Consider the following 17,913-nt stretch of genomic DNA (forward strand, 5'->3'; position numbering starts at 1 on the left):
TATATATATATATGCATGCCCTCAAGCAGGGCTCAAGGGCAGTTCACAAATGATAACCGGTAATGCACCGGCAGAGGGCGATCCTTACACGCCTGGCTCAAGTTTCGTGTATACAAACACAAGTTTAGCGGTACACAGCGACATAGTGGTTATTATCTGAAAGCGACATGAGCTCTGGTCATCACGGTACAAAGCGCCGCTCGAGTGCTCTACAACAAGGGTGACGCAGCCTCTACATCAAGGACAGCAGCACATCTGCGTTTACATGGAAGAGAAATGACAGCTAGCAATGCATTTTTATCTCTCGACGTACGGCGCGTCGTACTGCCAGTCCTGGAAAATCGCGGTGTCATAAAGAAATAAATTGCTCCTGTCACGCACTCACGTGGCCTTGTATTCAACTGAATTCAATGCAGCTGTCACAAAAAAAAACTAGAAAGCGTTTATGCGCACACCGTACTCTAAAGGATCGTAGCTTCACACTCAGGAGCACAAACAACTTTGGAGGAATAGATTCAACAGCGAGTACTGAAAGAAAAGCCACGTCGAAAGCTTTGGGCAAGTGGGTAGAAGAGCCGACGGGTCAGCGTCAGTTTTCACACCGAAGGTAAGCGGAGCAATTAAATACGCCACTGGCACCTCATATATTAGTTTAAAAGACGTACGAAAATGTAGCCTATCTCGTCGTTGAGGGCAGCTTTAAGCATAAAATGCATTGCCGAAAATGAGTAACGCATTCTAGCATCGCTCACAGATGATAGTGGCCGCACTCGAGTCTTGGAATCTTCGTCCAGAGCCACTTTTCTTAGCTTTCCTTGGCTTATCTATACTAGCGTCTGCGCGCGGTTGCCTTTGCCGCTTCTTTGGGTGTGGCGACCGCGTGACCAGCGCTGGGCTCCGAAGAATAGCAGCTGGCGTCAGCACGCGCTACAGATCGCTGTCACTGGGGGCTGCACGAACGCGACCACATTCATTGCAGTTGCGTGGTGACGGCCAAAGTTCTTTGTTGTTGTTGTTGCTGCTGCTGCTGTTTTTGCTGTTGTTGTTGTTGTTGTGGTTGGTTTATGGTTTATGGGGTTTAACGTCCCAAAGCGACTAAGGCTATGAGAGACGCCGTAGTGGAGGGCTCCGGAAATTTCGACCACCTGGGGTTCTTTAACGTGCACTGACATCGCACAGTACACGGGCCTCGAATTTCTCCTCCAAAGAAATTCAACCGCCGCGGCCGGGATCGAACCCACGTCTTTCGGGCCAGCAGCCGAGCACCATAGCCACTGAGCCACCGCGGCGGTTGTTGTTGTTGTTGTTGTTGTTGTTGTTGTTGTTGTTGTTGTTGTTGTTGTTGTTGTTGTTGTTGTTGTTGTTGTTGTTGTTGTTGTTGTTGTTGTTGTTGTTGTTGTTGTTGTTGTTGTTGTTGTTGTTGTTGTTGTTGTTGTTGTTGTTGTTGTTGTTGTTGTTGTTGTTGTTGTTGTTGTTGTTGTTGTTGTTGTCAGCCTTTCAAAAGATGGCACGTACCCACACTGGGGGATCGGCCAAGAATCGGGAGGAAAGTCCCAGCGTTTAGTGTAGCTCGTGCTGGCACCCCCTCCTGTTCTCCTACATGTGGCAGGTGCTGGTCACTTGGATCTAGTTGCTTTCAGAAGCGCTATATTCTGCCATTTCTCTTGATACGACACACACCATCATCAACCATCGTCATCTACAATCGCTTACAGCAGTAACTACGCACAACAGGAGCTTCAGTTTCTAATGAAATCAACAATACTGTAACATTTTAAAGCACTAGTTATTCGCTTTATCACATATGTTGATTTCAACAGCTATACAGGTGCCCCTCTCCGACGGGTACACCACAGAATGTTTTAAGCCGATCATGTCCATGAGTTTTCTATTTCCACGATCAAACCAGTACCGAAATACACAAACGCTGCAATCATACGTAACAGCAGAGATGGAAAGAGTGCGGTGTGAATTCTTGGAAATCGCAAAGAGACTGTGAAACCACGTAATGGAAGATACCTACGGTACACTGCAAACAAGCGAACAGACTGACGCCTAAGTGTGTCTTCAATCAACAGTCGTCTCATGGTAAGAAGAGAGAAGGGACTATGTTTTTTTTTTCATCCTTACTTGCCTATACGTCAGGGCGCCATTAACCTCATCAGTCGCTTAAGTGTACCTCTTTGGCCACTATCCATACCACACTGCAGACACAGCTATGAGCGTTCTCTTCGAGGAGATCCCGCCTATCTTGTGGAACTGGCAATGGCTCACCACGGCACTGGTCTTTGGCGTAACATACCTGGCGGGCCGCTTCTACCACAAGGTGTCCAAGTATCCCAAGGGACCGTTCCCGCTTCCACTAGTCGGGAACCTTCTGGGTAATTTCATCTGGCTACTGCAAGCAGATATAGCCTTTATAAAGCAATCATTGTCACCTCTGAGTATCCCATAAAAGGCATCGCATGCCTTTAGGACCTCTGATTTTCCTCAGAACAAAGGCTCCTTTATGCAAAACTTGTTGCAGGTTCAAACGTGACTTTTTATGCATTCTAAAAGGAAAATAGTGTGCCAAACATCCATAGAGCTTTATAACAACACTTTCTATTAGAATGATTTCATTGAGATCACTGCCTTTCATGTGGCACACAAACCAAGCTAGCTGTCACCAACAAAATTAAACATGCATTCTTGAACCACCCCGAACCGAATAGATGAAGCTTGTTTCATCGTCATATAGTGGAACTGGCTGCCTTACGTAGTGGCCGCTGCAAAGGAATAAGTGACAGTGTCCAGCACTGCAAGAGATGTGAGAAAATGCTGAACGAATTCAGTACTAATGAAAGATATCAAAGTGCCGAAGCGACAAATATCATAGGAAGGCTATGTGACGATGATGATTATTAGATGCAGAAAATAACAGAACTGCAAAGACGGACCAGTGCACTTATCGCTGTATCAGCGTGACCGCTGAGCCCAGAACTTTCAAAGCATTTTAACCACGATAGATATTTGCAGGAACGGTGAACGATATTGAAGCGAGCGTGTAAGTCCAGTATCGCATGGCACTAAGCTTAAAGCAACAAAGCGTGGGGTCGCAACTCGCTTAATTGAATGGCGATGTACAAAGCAATTCACATCGTGCTATTAATTCACATCGTGCGCCCTAGTAACCTACAGATACTGAGGATGCTGTCTTTTTAGCTAGCCGACAACGTATGCCTTTGCAAAGCTCCAAAGTAACGAATGTTTCGCAGTGTTTATCGGCGTTTACAACACTAATGGCTCGTCAATGGAAGGAAAATAATACTTTAGCCCCATACTTCATCTTTTTCATGTAGGCAATAGTTGCGCAATAACAACTGTGACCAGTTGTTCTTTCTAAAGACATGTTTAAGGCAAGCAAAATAAAGCTATCATTACCTTATTGACACTTTCGGTAGCACACGCCCATGCCTCATGCATGCCCCTCCGGTACGTCGCCTCTTAACACCACAGCTCTCCGCGACGTCAAGGAACTGCACTCTAAAGCAATCGATTGGGCCGAGACATACGGCGATGTCTTCACGTTGTGGATGGCCCATAAGCCTATGGTGATCCTCAACAGCCACAGCGCCATACGAGAGGCGTCTGTCGAGCGGAGGCACGAGTTCGCCGGACGCTTCCCGACCAAGCTGGGTGAGTGTTCAACATAAACGACAAACGCTGTGTAAACGCTGGCACTCGCAGGTTAACCTGCACATGTGTGCGCAGTCACAAATATGAGAAGGATAGTCTTTAGGTATTTAGAGACAAAAAATCGCGACGAACTGCTGCTGGAGGAGTCGTACGGTTCCATATAACTGAAGTCACGTTGTTTCTGTCCTACTTCAGTGGCTACGGAAGTTTTGAAGCTTTCCAAAAACTCCTGAAACGGGGACATGGCCGACTAGAGAACACTCCATGGTTGCAAAGCTGTGACGCTAAAGAAGATAAAATTCTTCAAGCTAATCTTGCACTGAACTGCTTTGTAGAACTTTAAAGAAGGTCAATAAAGATGTCACGGTCTAGCCATCGGCACGTTACACACAGGCAAGATAACATAATGAGACTACATGCTGTAATTTGTCGACAGTGTTGTGACAACTCGCTCAAAAAGTCTGCTCTGGCACCATTCTCTGAATTGGATATCAAGCGTCGTGTACATGCACAGATTGCACCACTTTCCTGAGAAATGATGTCCTCTATTATGTACCCTTGCTAGGCCTATGTCAGGTTGTATTCAGGGGATTGCTTTGTCGCTGCGCGTCAACTACACAGTCTGCATTTGCTTTCATTTTCACTGCATCCATAACAATCACTTTGGTGGAGATAACTTAAAGGTTTTCGAGGTGCGAATTATAAGACTCGTGCCGGAACTTCAGAGCCCTGCGATAATTTCTGCGCTACGAGGCGCTCCCTCAGAGTAGTAGCTGTCATAAGCCTTAATCAAACCCGCCGATCTCTCTTAGTTTTTATCTCGTATTAGACATTTTTCGCTCAATAATTGATCCCTCGAAAAGAATCCATAAGTGCCTTCTTAAGGAATCCATAAAAGGATGTTCTGCACTTAAAGGGATACTGCTGCATAACTGGGATTTTTCGACCAATTGTTGAAACCTTAGTGGGGTGTCGCCATTATGCATACTTGCAATTTTTTGTTCAACATTTTTCCGCCACCACGTTTATTTGTAAGCTTTCTTGGGTGCGTGCCAGTCCCCGTTCATGCACGCGACGACCAACCGTGACGTCATCTGCCACTCCTGCCAGTTTGCAATAGAATATCGTTTCTTGAAAGTTGTCACAGAAATGATGATTGCGATTCGGACGCAGTGATTCCAATGAAAAGACACCTCACAGTGCAGCCATACAGCTATGACACCACTGTTTCGTCATATGATAATGACCCAAATATCCATAGACGCGACAGTAAGGACAGTTGTGTTGGGCCACCAACACGGTAGGTGCACTTATCATAGTAAAGCATTTGATCGAGCATCAAAATTTGTTTCTCAGAATAGAAATAAAGTATAGAAGCCGGCGTTATCGCCTTCGTTCATCAATTTGTCGGCACAGAAAGCAGCCGTGGAACCCGAGTGTATCGTGTGTGCGTAAATCGTGACAAAAGGGAGTAAAAAATATGACTATTCCATCACGTAAGCACCGACAACCACAAAATCCGTTCACCTCGCTAGATCTAGTGTTTGGGCCAGTACAAAATATGCCACAATTTTATGCACAACGGGAGCACTTTTACTGCTCAGCCAGGCACGCGGTCGGGAGAAACTTTCCGAATGGCACCTGCGTACGGTTTCCTAAATGTCGCTGCGCTAAAAAGAAAGCAAGCGGTGCTCCCCGTAAACGCCACCGCTGTTATTTTTGTCGGTCTTCTGCCTAGAGTAAGAAAACTTATTTTCACATTTTATCTGGTTTTAGTCTAATTCATCCATTTTACACCCTCGACAGGCTTATATGTGGTGATCGGGGTAGGGACATGAGATAGGAAAATAAAGCGTCACACTGTTAACTATGCGCACCTCACAACGGCCCATTGTTCCAGCTATAGTTCGTGAATAGGGATATACTGCAACTTGAGCGCTTAAAATTCAAGCATTACTGCCCACACAACCTTGGGTAGCGTGAAGTGGACGAGAAAGTGGCAACGGTAGTTAAGCGAACCACGAAAGCAATCCATGCATCTGTTTATTAGAATATGCCGGCTATTACTCGAATTCCGGCACTCTTGCTTCTTTCATTGATTGATTCATGGAGTCTTGCAGCAGCTGCTCAGCGGCGTGCAACACAAAACGAAGGCTCCATCAGAAAGTAACAGTGACAACTAACGAAAAGTAAATCGAAGGAACACATGCGCACATGTATCTCTATACTTTCACGCACCTGTATCCGGGGTCGTTCCAGGCGGCACCACCAGGTGCGCCGGTTCAAGAAATAAATGAGCGAAAAATGTGCTGTAGGCTCCTATTCAAAAACTAATGTTAAGCGAATTTTAAAAAGCTCTCTTTTAAAGGAGAACAGAAATCATACAGCAAAATTTAATTGCATTATTCCTTTAAATAGCTGTTGCCGAGTTGATGAATTTACAGAGTTCACATTCCAGGAGAGCTGCAACTTCAAGGAAACCACGACATTTTATTTGAAGATTACAACCCCCGGTGGAAGGCACTTCGCAAGGTTGCTCTTCTTGCTGTCAGGCGAGTACCCCTCAAAATCACACGGCCAACTTTCGTCACTTCTTTGTAGTACTGCAGCTGAGTCCATTTTCGACATCTACATACGTTGACAATTTGTTGAAGTGCTTATATTCAGCTTTATTTTTTCTTTTTTGCTGTTTTAGAGTAAGACATTGGAGAGGTCTTTGTTGGTACTTTTATTTTTCGAGATTAATCCTGATACATGTTCAAAAAGGACATACAACTTTGCACTGTAGTTCGCCACGAAATAAATGGCCGCTTTGTTTCAACCCAAAGGGCATCACGACACCATCGTTCATGATAAACTCATAACATGCAGTAAAAATCACAGGACGATTACTACACGCGGTAATGCGGGAGTCAGAGAAGCCGTGGACAGATATTTTCTTTCGGACTCACAATAAAACGTTAATCCCATATTCGTTTATATAGTTCACACAGTACAGAATCTCTCAGCTGCACGTGATAGGAAGGAGGGGGGACCCATAGATCCCTTCAGTACTTTCCTTTACGACATTTCCTCCTCAGCCTTTTACAGAGGACGCAGAAGCGCTGCGCTTTAAAACATGGTGGATCATGAGAGGAAAAAACCACCTGGAATTCACCATTTACAACTCCCGTCGTTAATGAGCACGGAGCATCGAGTCTAAGTCACAGTCACACGAGAACAACGTGAAATGCGATGAAATATGTGCCAGCTTGTGTCACTATCGATACAGATCAGAAGGAATGTACGCGTGAAAGCGTACGCCAGCAGACACCGAGCTTCTGGCACTCAAAGTATCTGTCCTATGAAAGAATACAAGTAAGGAGCAAGTATTTCTCTGGAAGTCGTATATCCACAGGCGGTCTCTCGTACAAGGTCGGTCGTACAAGCAAGGACAAACATCAACATTTTTGTTTTTTTGCACATATCTCATTGAACTGTTGGCTGCTACAAAAACGGATTTAGCGCGCGTGTGACTACAGGTTGACTACAGTACATTCTCAATACAACTCGCGAAATGCCTATATTGCGTCCTTTCGCATGTCCACACCTGTAATAATTGCTTACGCTTCTAATGATTGCAGAAAGTACGCCATCAGCGACTCCCTGCAAAAACTTTGTGCAAACGTTGTTGACGCCTACGTGGATTCCTTGCAATATGGGCCGCAGCTTGTCGACTCAAGAAAGCCATTTTTCCACATGCTCTACGACGTAATAGGAGTGTCTGTCTACGGAACAAGGTAAGCATGGCGGTCCTCATAAACTGTGTGCGTTGTAGATATCAGGACAAGGCACTACATTTTGTGAGAGAAAATTTTGTCGAGAACTACTTGCCCGTAATGTTTTTGTGCACGTTTTGAAATCGGGGAAGCACGTGCGACCTTGCTTTCCACCTGTTCACAACCCATGCACACAAAAGTATCGATTCGCACGTTTACAAGCACCATTTTTACACGTTCACTGCGTTATGGGACAGTGAAAAATTAAGCAGTGAACTTTCTCTGTCATCCAACAAAAATTTCATAAACACCTTGTGTTGTTCCGCAGCTGAATTTGGGGAGAATTGAAGGCGATGCATTTTTTTTAACCTAGAGTGCAGTAGTTGTGACATATGATGACCGATTAAGAACAAAAAAAACCACAACTCCTCTCGTACTATGTGGGTCATGGGGGCCAAACGCTAGAAGTTCGCCCACATGCTGGTGCAGCCTTATAGACTTCACCAGAAAATTAGAATATGAGGCCCGGTTTGTCGAGCGTTTATCAGCGCAGGTAACAGAGTGACAAAAATGGTAGCCATATAGCAGTCATCATATTTGACAGCGAAAAGCTCTTATAGGAAGCACTTTCCGGAGCCCTTCCCTACGGCGTCCCTCATAGCCTGAGTCGCTCTGGGACGTTAAACCCAATTAAACCAAACCATCAACCGCGATGGCGGCCTTCAGTAAGCAGCTGGTGGTCTCAGCAGGAAGCTTGCGCTGTTTTATTTGGTTAACAACTTGATACGGTGTCTTGAGCAGAGCGCCACTAAAGGTGGCTCACGCACCCTTTTGATTACAGGAAACTTATCCGCGATGCGATAGCATTCTGCAAGGAGCCCTCAGCTACTGCTGGCCCGATGTTTGTTCCAAGCACGGCTAAGCCACAGCCAAAGAGCAGAAAACAGCATTACCCAGCGCTATGGACAGGATATAACAATTAAAGTAAAAGTAAAGGAATACAATAAAACACTAAAACGGAAATATAATGATGAAAACCGAAGCAGAGAGTGGCAGCAGCATAGCTTTTCGCTCGAAATTGCTGTTAAGCAGGAGCGTAGCGTTGCTTAGCTGTTCAGTTTTAAACCTACTCTCTGGAGAAGACATGTCAATGTCAGTGTAGCATGATTCGGAGTTGAGGACACATAAAAACGGTCCAAAATGAATGAATGTGTCGTAATCAATGACACAGCCAGTGATTAATCGTGGGCTTTGACAAACCCTTGTAATATAACTAATTTGATGTTCTTTTTTAAGTCACATATTTTTCGAGTTGCTCTCTCTCCATCAAATGAATGTGGCTATTTGTGAATATTGCCTTGCAGCAGTTACGTGGCTACTGCACTGAACCTCATTTTAAGCTCATACAAAATAAAGCACCGAAGGTTTTCCCGGTCAGAGCCAGAGAAGGATAAAGCTGTTTTGCGACAGATATATTAGTAGCGTTGCCGAGACATAGTCACTGGCTGATAGGCCACCCGATCGGGTCCTATTTTCAATTTCAATTTCAATTTATTTTCCCATGTACACATGGTAAGGGCCGAGGGAAAAAAGTCAGAAATTGTGGCTTGACGTGCCCCTCGGCCCCCACATTGCAGGGCAGCAGGTAACATATAAATGTTTTACACAAGTAGCATCCCAAAATGCAAACAATAGTTATCAAAAATGGTTTTGCGCATTATTAGAAAAATTACAAGGAATGAAGTGTACACAAAAAATGGTAACAAAAAAGGAAACAGAAAAATGCACGCCATCGAAAAACAGGAATTCGGTTATTCAAATCAGGTCAACACTATACGGAAACAAAAGAGATAAAGAAGCAGTGAAGAGATAAAGAAGCAATGAAAGCACGGTGAAATCTAAAACGTAGCGCATACATCGTATATATCTTTGCGGCATGCTCGTGATAGACGAACTTTTTCAGTATTAAACTTATTTAAAAGACGGCGCAACGTGTTTGCTAGACTATGTGTACCATATATTGTTCGGCATGTTGGAATATGCCACAGTTCGCTGTGTCTGCTAGGCTAAGCTTGTAATAAGGTTTGTTAAACACATTTCAATGAAACCGCAAACTAAAGGCCTTAAGCAACACGGCTTGACGTCCAAAAAAACAAAACAGTAGTAGGCCGTGACACAGTGACGAGTCACGGTGTGCCCTGGAGAAATTCCAGCTGACAAGACATCAGTAAAATGGAGCAGATTACAGAAACAAATTGCGCATGGAATGTACTCCTTATTCAGTATAGTAAGGAGGCTCTCGGTAGAAGTTAATCGCAACCCAGGCGAAGCCCCGTCATTACTCATGTAATAAGTTTACCTTATAATTATAATCTTATATCTAGGTGTCAATTTTTGAACGTCATCTGCGAAGTAGGGAGCACAACCACAGATAGATAGTATTAAGTCGTGCGCTTTTTAGCACCACCAGAGTATCAATAAATGCTCAATTATATAAAGTATTATATGAACAGCGAACGGCTTGTTTCGCGCATCTTAAGGCAGAGCGTTCTTTCTCTGGTAGTTTTGCGCGCATTCACACTAAGCTCAGCTTGAAAACGTTTGTATGTTTGCAATGCATTTCAATAGTACTGCACCACTGACTTTCTCTAACCATCGCTTTTACCACTAAATGAAGAAGAGCTGGTGCAACTGAAACTACGACGTTTCGCAGCCTGGACGGTGAAAGCAGTGAGATCCGGCGCCTGGAAGAAATCGACCGGCAGTTCCTCGAAGTTGCACCCAACGGCCTTCCAAGTGACATCGCACCCTGGCTGGCAATTCTCTTCCGAGGGAAAGAGAAGCAGATCAAGGACTTGTTTCGCGAGTTTAGGGAGATCATTTCCAGGTTGTTCGACAAGGCTGAAGCCACTTACGTTCCAGGTATTTATGTATTACTGTCGAGAAGAAAGCGACAAACCGCCTAAACTTTTTTTATCAAAACTTCACTGCGATATGAGTCTTGAATGTTTCGGTTAGCCGAGCCACGTCATTGTGCTGTGGTCGAGATGAGTCTGAAGGTCTTCACTGACTCTATAACTGAACTTTTGAATATTTGGCGTAGAGACTGTTCTACGCTGGCAGAATTCTAGCACTTTTCTTATCTTTTTTCATGTCCATTTGGATGTTTGTAAGTATAAACCGGACACACCAATCGGCGGCGCATATTTGACATTTTTGCAAAACGATTCAAATCGTTAATCACCCAAGGGACTAACAGCTACCCGATGTAGCCACTCGCACCAAGACAGTTGTCACTGAGTGGTTATATCTTGTTAACTGACAGACTGCATGTGATGATGCGGCATGTTATCCTGGCGCTGTCGACAGAGACGGTCCTCAAAGGAATGATACTGAAATAGGCGTGGTGTTGCAGTGTTTCAGCTATTCCCGGGTAGACAGCGACACGGCAATTATGGTCCACGACGCCGAAATTATAGCACAAGCTAAATTCGGAAATCGTAATTTGCAACAAATTCCAGCGCTGCTGGCCAAATGTGGCACAGTCGCTCAGTAGTTCAGAAAAAGTTTTCTTGATTTATAGCTTCGCGACAAACACTACTGCAAGCCTTAGTCCACAGTATGATGAACTTTACCCTATGCAGGCGTAGACGTGCTTTCACAGATCTGAATCACTAATACATGTTGCTGTTGCCTATACAATGCTTCATTGTATGAATAACAGTGCCACTTTAGTTCACTCATCAATGAACAAACAATTATTAATAACAAAACAAGGGTTACATGATGCCAGGCTCGAGTAGCTTCCAGGTGAAGACTGCCAATCCCTAGACGCTGCTAACAAAGTGCATACGAAGTGTTTACTCATGGACATCCAGCTTGTCTCAAAGGCTGCCTTTAATTTCTTATGGCCTGAATTATTTTTATCTGAAGAAAAAAAAAGATTATTTCCTCAGACTATTTGCATGCGTTCTGGGAACATGCAAAATCTTTCTGACCATTTGATGTCATTGTGTTCATTTCGCAGGTTTGTCGCGAAAAAGCTGCACCAGGCGTAAAAAAATACATCTATACAGTGACTTCCGCTTACCGCAGTGCTTCCTTTTACTTGGATGAGCTGCGACCCCCATCGTGCGGAAACCTGTGAAACAGTTGCTATTGATGCAAAAGTTACGCTTGTATGTAGCACAAATGAACCCTGGTTGACTCTGAATCTTAGCATCTTGAAGTGCTGCCATTTCTCATTTATGGCTTGCTATTGTCCGACGATACGCGGCCCTCAACACTGGAGCTCTGACCTACAAGGCTCACCCGTGTTCGACAACTTTCCTCTGTCTCTCTCAACCAACACCACTTCAGAGAAATTCTGTAACATGCCATCAGTTCGCCAAGTAAATCAAAACCATAAAAGAGGTGTATGTGGTAGAAACTGCTGGCTGGAGCACATCCCGGATTTTTTTTTTGCTTCCTGTCATACCTCTTGTGTTGCCCTATTGCCAGAGCGCTATCGCTTGTGCTGGTTAGTGTTCCGCCTCATTTGTCCCACCATATTGAGATAATCACTTCTAATCTATCACCTTAATCTTCTTTCTCTTCGTAACTTCCGCTCTTTCTTTTCCTCACTCAGCACCGCTGGCCAAAGGGCAGGTAAAAATTCGCCCTCAGGTGCTCCCGATGCGACGTTTGGCCCATTGGTAGCATCCCCTACGTCAGCAAGATTATCCCAATTCCTGTCCCTATCGCTAAGACAACTGCTTTCACTCTCGTCTCCGCATGGCACCTTTTCTATAAAGGTCTTAGGGTCCATCTTCAAACCTAAAGAAATTGTTTGTTACCTAATATAACGTGATTTCAAGGTGTTCAATCGTAATTTAGGCAGAAAAAAATGCATCTAAATGATTCCTTTAGCCTGTTAATAAACCGTTCCCAACGTAGTTTAACCCCGAATGTAACATAAGCGCTAATTTTTTTTTTCCAGAACAGAGGATCTTCTATAGGAGCGAATGAACTAGAATACATTTTTTTTTGTTTTCTTTTGCTGCTCTTCAGTTCATCACATTGCTGCGATGACGATGAAAGTGAAAAAAAGCAAGTGGGGCTCCTGTTGTGTTTTTTTCCGTCCAAGGAACGGAGTATAGAACTTCGTTTATGAGGCGTGAGTTGCCACTTCGCTATAATGTGGCCGTCGAACGTCTCCAAATAATCTCTGAAATAAGGGTATTGTTCGTGCGCTCCCGTTCGTTGGAGGAGCTCACAAATTGTTTGCAACATATTGGCGGCACTCGGCCAGAAGAGGGTTGACGACCATTGATGTACAGTATTTAGCGGTGCTCACTGGATTGAATTTTTTTCTTCGTGTAGGTAAGACGGAGAACTTCACTCATGCCATGCTTTCCGCTCGAGAAGAAGCCATTCAGGAGGAGAAAGGTGACGCTGAACACCTCACCAGAGGCAACATGATACAGGTGGTCCTGAACATCTTTGGCGGTATGTGGTGGCACTGAAAGATGCCCTTAACTTTTCTGGAGTCCACTGCCAGAACTCTAGCTCTTGATTCAACAAGTATCTCAAATAGTACATTGCGAGGGTTTGAAGCATTGTAAAGTTCTTTACGATGGTTTGTTCGCGACCTTGCTGTTTGCTTGTTTACTTGTTTTTGCTTGCTTGCTTGCTTGCTTACTTGCTTGCTTTGCTTGCTTGCTTTGCTTGCTTTGCTTGCTTTGCTTGCTTTGCTTTGCTTTGCTTTGCTTTGCTTTGCTTTGCTTTGCTTTGCTTGCTTGCTTGCTTGCTTGCTTGCTTGCTTGCTTGCTTGCTTGCTTTGCTTGCTTTGCTTGCTTTGCTTGCTTTTCTTGCTTTGCTTGCTTTGCTTGCTTTGCTTGCTTTGCTTGCTTTGCTTGCTTTGCTTTTACTATGATTATTATTCAAAAGTTAGAATATAGCGTAAAAATCGCCACATTTTCATCGTGCCATAAAATTACAAAAAAAAATGAACTACTATCCCAACCTCCCTCCTTTTATCATGGCCCCTAGAGTTCCGTTGTTTTCTTCGCCAGATTCATTATCACCGGCGACGATACTTTATTTCACCTCTCACTTACAGTTATTAACCTGGAACACTAAGCAGCTTTTCTTTCCAAGTTAGTAAAGGACTAAAGTAAAGTGTGAAAGATGCGCTCAAGCCTATCAGAGAAAGAAGTCACAGTGTTTGATGTACCCAGACTTCTCTTAATCAAGCTTGATGCAATTATGCGACATTTCATTTTCTTCCAGCTGCAACCGACACTTCGGCCGGGGAACTTCACTGGCTGTTTCTGAGGCTGGCTAAAGAACCGAAAATTCAAGAGAAGATTCAGAAAGAAATCGAGGACAACGTCGGCAAGAACAAACTTTGCTTACGGTCTCTTATTAGCATGCATATTTGCGCTAAGTATTTTTGTGTATGCCTGCACGTATTCAAAGAAAAGGTCAATGTTGGATTAGAACTTTCTTCATTTATCTTTTGCTTCTACCCTGTACGATTTTAAACACATGAGCCTATATGTAGGATGTAATGCATGCATGCATGTATTTTCTCCTGCTTTTCTGTGTTACGTGCGTTATGTATGTTGGAATGCTCAACACTATGTATTTGGCTTGTGTATAACACTCTGGGCTGACAGCATAAGGGGCAAGAACCTCGTAAAGCTGCTCGTAGCAGATTGTTTGTTCTTGTCCTAGCATTTTTTTGGTTACATGCGGAAGAATATTAAATAAGTATTGATTGATTGATTGATTGATTGATTGATTGATTGATTGATTGATTGATTGATTGATTGATTGATTGATTGATTGATTGAATGAATGAATGAATGAATGAATGAATGAATGAATGAATGAATGAATGAATGAATGAATGAATGAATGAATGAATGAATGAATGAATGAATGAATGAATGAATCCCTTTGCTATGCTTCAAAGTACGTTCGTAATTGTTCAGTGTAGTTTCCATGTTTGAAAGCATCAAGATTCCACAAACCGGTGTCAGTTCCATATAATGTGCTTCCATCATGCAAGAAGTTCAATAACTTTTCCTTGTTCTTTAGTGTGTCCTGCGCTATTATTTCATTCCAAAAGATATGTACTATCTTGCTCATCTACATGTTTTGCTAAACTTTCTCCGCAATTTTGCTCAGAACGTATCGCATCAGCCTTACGCATTCCAAGTGTGGTAATGTGTCATGTTCAGCGGCGGTTGTCTGTCTCCCTGTCCAGGAAGCGCTCCGCCCGTGTACAAAGACCGTGCCAAGCTTCCTTTCACATTGGCTTGCCTCATGGAGACACTTCGCTTCCGGCCTGTAGTTCCACTTGGCTTGCCTCACAGCACTTCTGTGGACACCAAAATCGGTAAGCATGTCCACTGCGGCTTCATTATGTCGCAAGTAAAGCTTTTAGTGAGAACAAAGACCGAAGCAGTCATTACCGGCATAAAGTAAAAAGGCAATCACTGTTTTTGCTACGCGCAGTGAATTCGATCAAGAGGGCATGAATCGTTAACAGCGTATTCTGATTGCGTCCTTTACTGGTCAAAGTCTCTGAAGAAATACCAACGTCATCGACTCACCGCACCTTCATGAAATCTGTTTATGTTGCTATCAGCATGTTTCTAGTTCACTAATTAGTGCTGTTTGCACCACGATGTGCTTTAAAAACTGCTGGTGCTTGTCTTAGGAACAGGCTATCAGAGATGAGGTCGAACACTCGGGTCGCCAGGCGTTCACTCAGTACAAGTTCTGATCGAGACGCTGTTCCCTCTTCCGCAGGCAAGCTGGCCATACCTAAAGACACAGGTATATTGTACAATCTCTACTCCGTTAACCATGACCCCAAGATCTGGGAAGATCCAGAAGAGTTCCGGCCCGAACGCTTCCTGAACATCGCCACGGGAGAGCTGCGTCAAGACCTCGGGCCACTGCTCACCTTCGGCATGGGCCCCCGCACTTGTCCCGGGGAGAAGTTGGCGCACATGGACATGTTCTACATTCTGGTGCGGCTCATGCAGAGGCTTAGCTGCAGCGCACCCGGGAAGCCCTCGGATGTCAACATGGACGGAAGTGGCTCAAGCATAGTCCTGCAGCCTATAAAGCAGGACATTGTGCTTACCAGGAGGAATTAAAAAGTTTATGTGGCCCGCTCGTTCTTGCGAACAGCCGGCTGCACGTTACAGGAGGCTAATCAATAAAGGGAGCAAGAACCTCATCGCTTCTCTGAACTGGGGCAGTAAGATCCCCTTCCCCCCTCCCCTCCCCCTCAAAAAAAAAAGAAACAAACAATGAAGCTTTTGAGTGGTTCCTCCTTGACAGTACTTCAGGACGTGGTATCCGTACAGTCCTTGGTCTCATGAACGTAATCACGTTAGGGTGTCCTTGCGTAGCGTCAGCCAAGCATAATTTACCGTCTATCTGGCAACCGGACGAAATGTATAGAAACATGCTTTGCCACTTTTTATAGAAAATAATAGAAAAGGTCTTGGCGATGGCGATAGTAGCAAGTGCACAAGGTGGTCTTTGGGATCAGACTGCTCGCCGTTCTCGGGGACCATTTAATTTAAATGTAAATCTAACTTCTGATATCAGGTGCGTGACGTACAAAAAACTTGAACATTGTAGAAGTCGCCACGCCACACGTAATCGTGACACTCCTAGAGCGCCCTGGTCCGGTCTCACGAAGCGGAACAATGAAAAGGCCGCGTGATGGAAGCGGTAAAGAAAACTTTCGGAATACAAATAACAAAGCTTTGCTTCAGTATTCACTCTCGTACTCAACAGATGAAAAAGTTGCAACGTAACCTTTATGGGGAATCGTTTTGCTACATTTCAAGATAGCTTTTTTTGGCAATTAAAGGAAGGCTACAGGAGCGGAGCGTCCGCAGCTGTGTTATTCACCACTATTCCAGCGAATTGGCAGACACACAGTTCTGGAGCCGGGAGCTGTGCGATGCCACACCTACACTTTATCATATCACGTGGGAATGCGAACGCAACAAAGCATTCCACCAACACGAACACCCGAGTGCGGAGCAATGGGAGAGTCGGCTCACCAGCGGCGAGCTCGCGACCCAAAGGGCCTTAGTGCAGCACGCGACTGATGCAGCACGACTCAGTGGAGCCTTGGAATAGGGGCCCACCCTAGCTGACGAGAAGCCTCAAGTCGCCAGCGCCAGGGAAGACGACGGAGACTTCACAACCGCGAATGCCTTGAAAGATACAATAAAGTTTTCACTCACTCACTCGCCGAAAGCATCGCCTTCACTGCACTAAAAAAAATGTGTAAGTATGGTTTGCTCCCCTGTCCTTATTGGTGAACTCAAAAGCGACCCATAAGGTGTCTCTATAAATTTCAGTTTTTATTTTTAGAATAATAATGAGTTAGCTCTACAGAGGTGTGCGCAAACGGAAGCGGCGACCGCCGTTTGTCAATAGCCAGTTACAGGAGGCAAACTGCCCACCGGTTTAAGTATGTTACCTCAGATATAAAGAACTTACGTGTGCTAGCCTAAGATATAACGAACCTTTCGTTGCTAGGGCATTCAAGCTATCCACCGATGATCGCCTAAGAGTTTATTTTTATTTTTAGGCTATATTCTCTGTAATATCAAAGTTCCACATTCGTTATCTGACCTGTCGTACTTGCTTATCCGACTGTCGTCTTTGATAAGTTTCAGATGCACGGGCTTAAACTTGCTCTCTTCAGTTAATCTGTGTGTGTTCTTTATATCCAGTGCTCCCCTGACGAGTACTGGGCACAATGTCAGACGACCCAATTAGGTTGTCAATTTCATCCCACACCAACGGTCGTATATTTCTGGTCTCGCCGAGGTAAACCTTCGAAGCAACAAACTCTAAAAGGGTCAAGGGAGAAAAATGGGGGATGCTCAGTCAAGCCACGAGCACAAATGCGGCGCTCGGATGACAGGTACCCGAGATCGCCGCGCGCTTTTCAGCCAACGTTCTTCGTTTGTAGCGGAATCAGTCAGTTTGCGCTAGTGTTCCTGTGTATGTTGCCGCATATGCAAGAACACAAGTCTTGATCCTTGCATTAGCCAGTCTCTCAAGGTGCAATAGCAAGGAAACTAGTGCTCAGTAGTGTGGGAAAATCACGTGAGCACTGATAGCGCAAAAAAAAACTCACAGAGACGCATGTGATAAAATAAAAGATTGAGAGCGCCAACTTCAACTAAACGCTTTTTGGCGCGCACGGGGTTTTCTTTTAGATTGTTCACATAGGCTACAAAAAAAACCTGTGCTCGCTTAAGCGTTTAGTGGAAGTTAGTGCTCTTGTTCTGTGGTTTCTCGCCTGTGTCCCCGCGAGTTTGTCGCGCAATGATTGCTCACATTGACTACCCACCAGCCCGAACCCTGGAAAGAGAACAACATAATACGAGCAGAATCGAGATGAAGCAATAGGGTGAACAAAACATATCCAGAAGTAGTTACTGCC

The 17,913-nt window shown here is 44.5% G+C and overlaps 1 protein-coding gene across 3 annotated transcripts; it reads left to right on the forward strand.

Annotated features, from left to right (window-relative positions):
* Nucleotides 1–15,621, forward strand: LOC149341429 (cytochrome P450 2B4-like). 3 transcript variants are annotated; one of them, XM_089543527.1, is made up of 10 exons: nucleotides 1–607; nucleotides 2,211–2,381; nucleotides 3,499–3,678; nucleotides 6,137–6,230; nucleotides 7,302–7,457; nucleotides 10,114–10,358; nucleotides 12,798–12,923; nucleotides 13,707–13,811; nucleotides 14,689–14,820; nucleotides 15,237–15,621. In XM_089543527.1, exons 2-10 carry the CDS (start codon nucleotides 2,219–2,221, stop codon nucleotides 15,587–15,589), a joined length of 1,554 nt encoding a protein of 517 aa, XP_089399653.1. In that variant the 5' UTR covers nucleotides 1–607; nucleotides 2,211–2,218; the 3' UTR covers nucleotides 15,590–15,621. The 3 variants fall into 3 exon arrangements, with proteins under 3 accessions (XP_089399653.1, XP_089399652.1, XP_089399654.1); XM_089543526.1 differs by lacking the exon at nucleotides 1–607 and having other exon boundaries at nucleotides 1,063–2,381; XM_089543528.1 differs by lacking the exon at nucleotides 1–607 and having other exon boundaries at nucleotides 1,066–2,381; nucleotides 10,150–10,358.
* The last annotated feature ends 2,292 nt before the right edge of the window (nucleotides 15,622–17,913 follow it).

The sequence above is a fragment of the Amblyomma mixtum genome, chromosome 5 (assembly GCF_055824585.1).
Source record: "Amblyomma mixtum isolate Tamu chromosome 5, ASM5582458v1, whole genome shotgun sequence".
Lineage (NCBI taxonomy): Eukaryota > Metazoa > Arthropoda > Arachnida > Ixodida > Ixodidae > Amblyomma > Amblyomma mixtum.

Bases quoted from the DNA above. Each gene is read 5' to 3' on its own strand.
- LOC149341429 (XM_089543527.1), top strand. From the start codon at position 2,219: ATGAGCGTTCTCTTCGAGGAGATCCCGCCTATCTTGTGGAACTGGCAA. The intron at 2,382-3,498 runs GTAATTTCATCT...TTAACACCACAG, and splicing joins ACTAGTCGGGAACCTTCTGG to CTCTCCGCGACGTCAAGGAA. The intron at 7,458-10,113 runs GTAAGCATGGCG...CACTAAATGAAG, and splicing joins GTGTCTGTCTACGGAACAAG to AAGAGCTGGTGCAACTGAAA.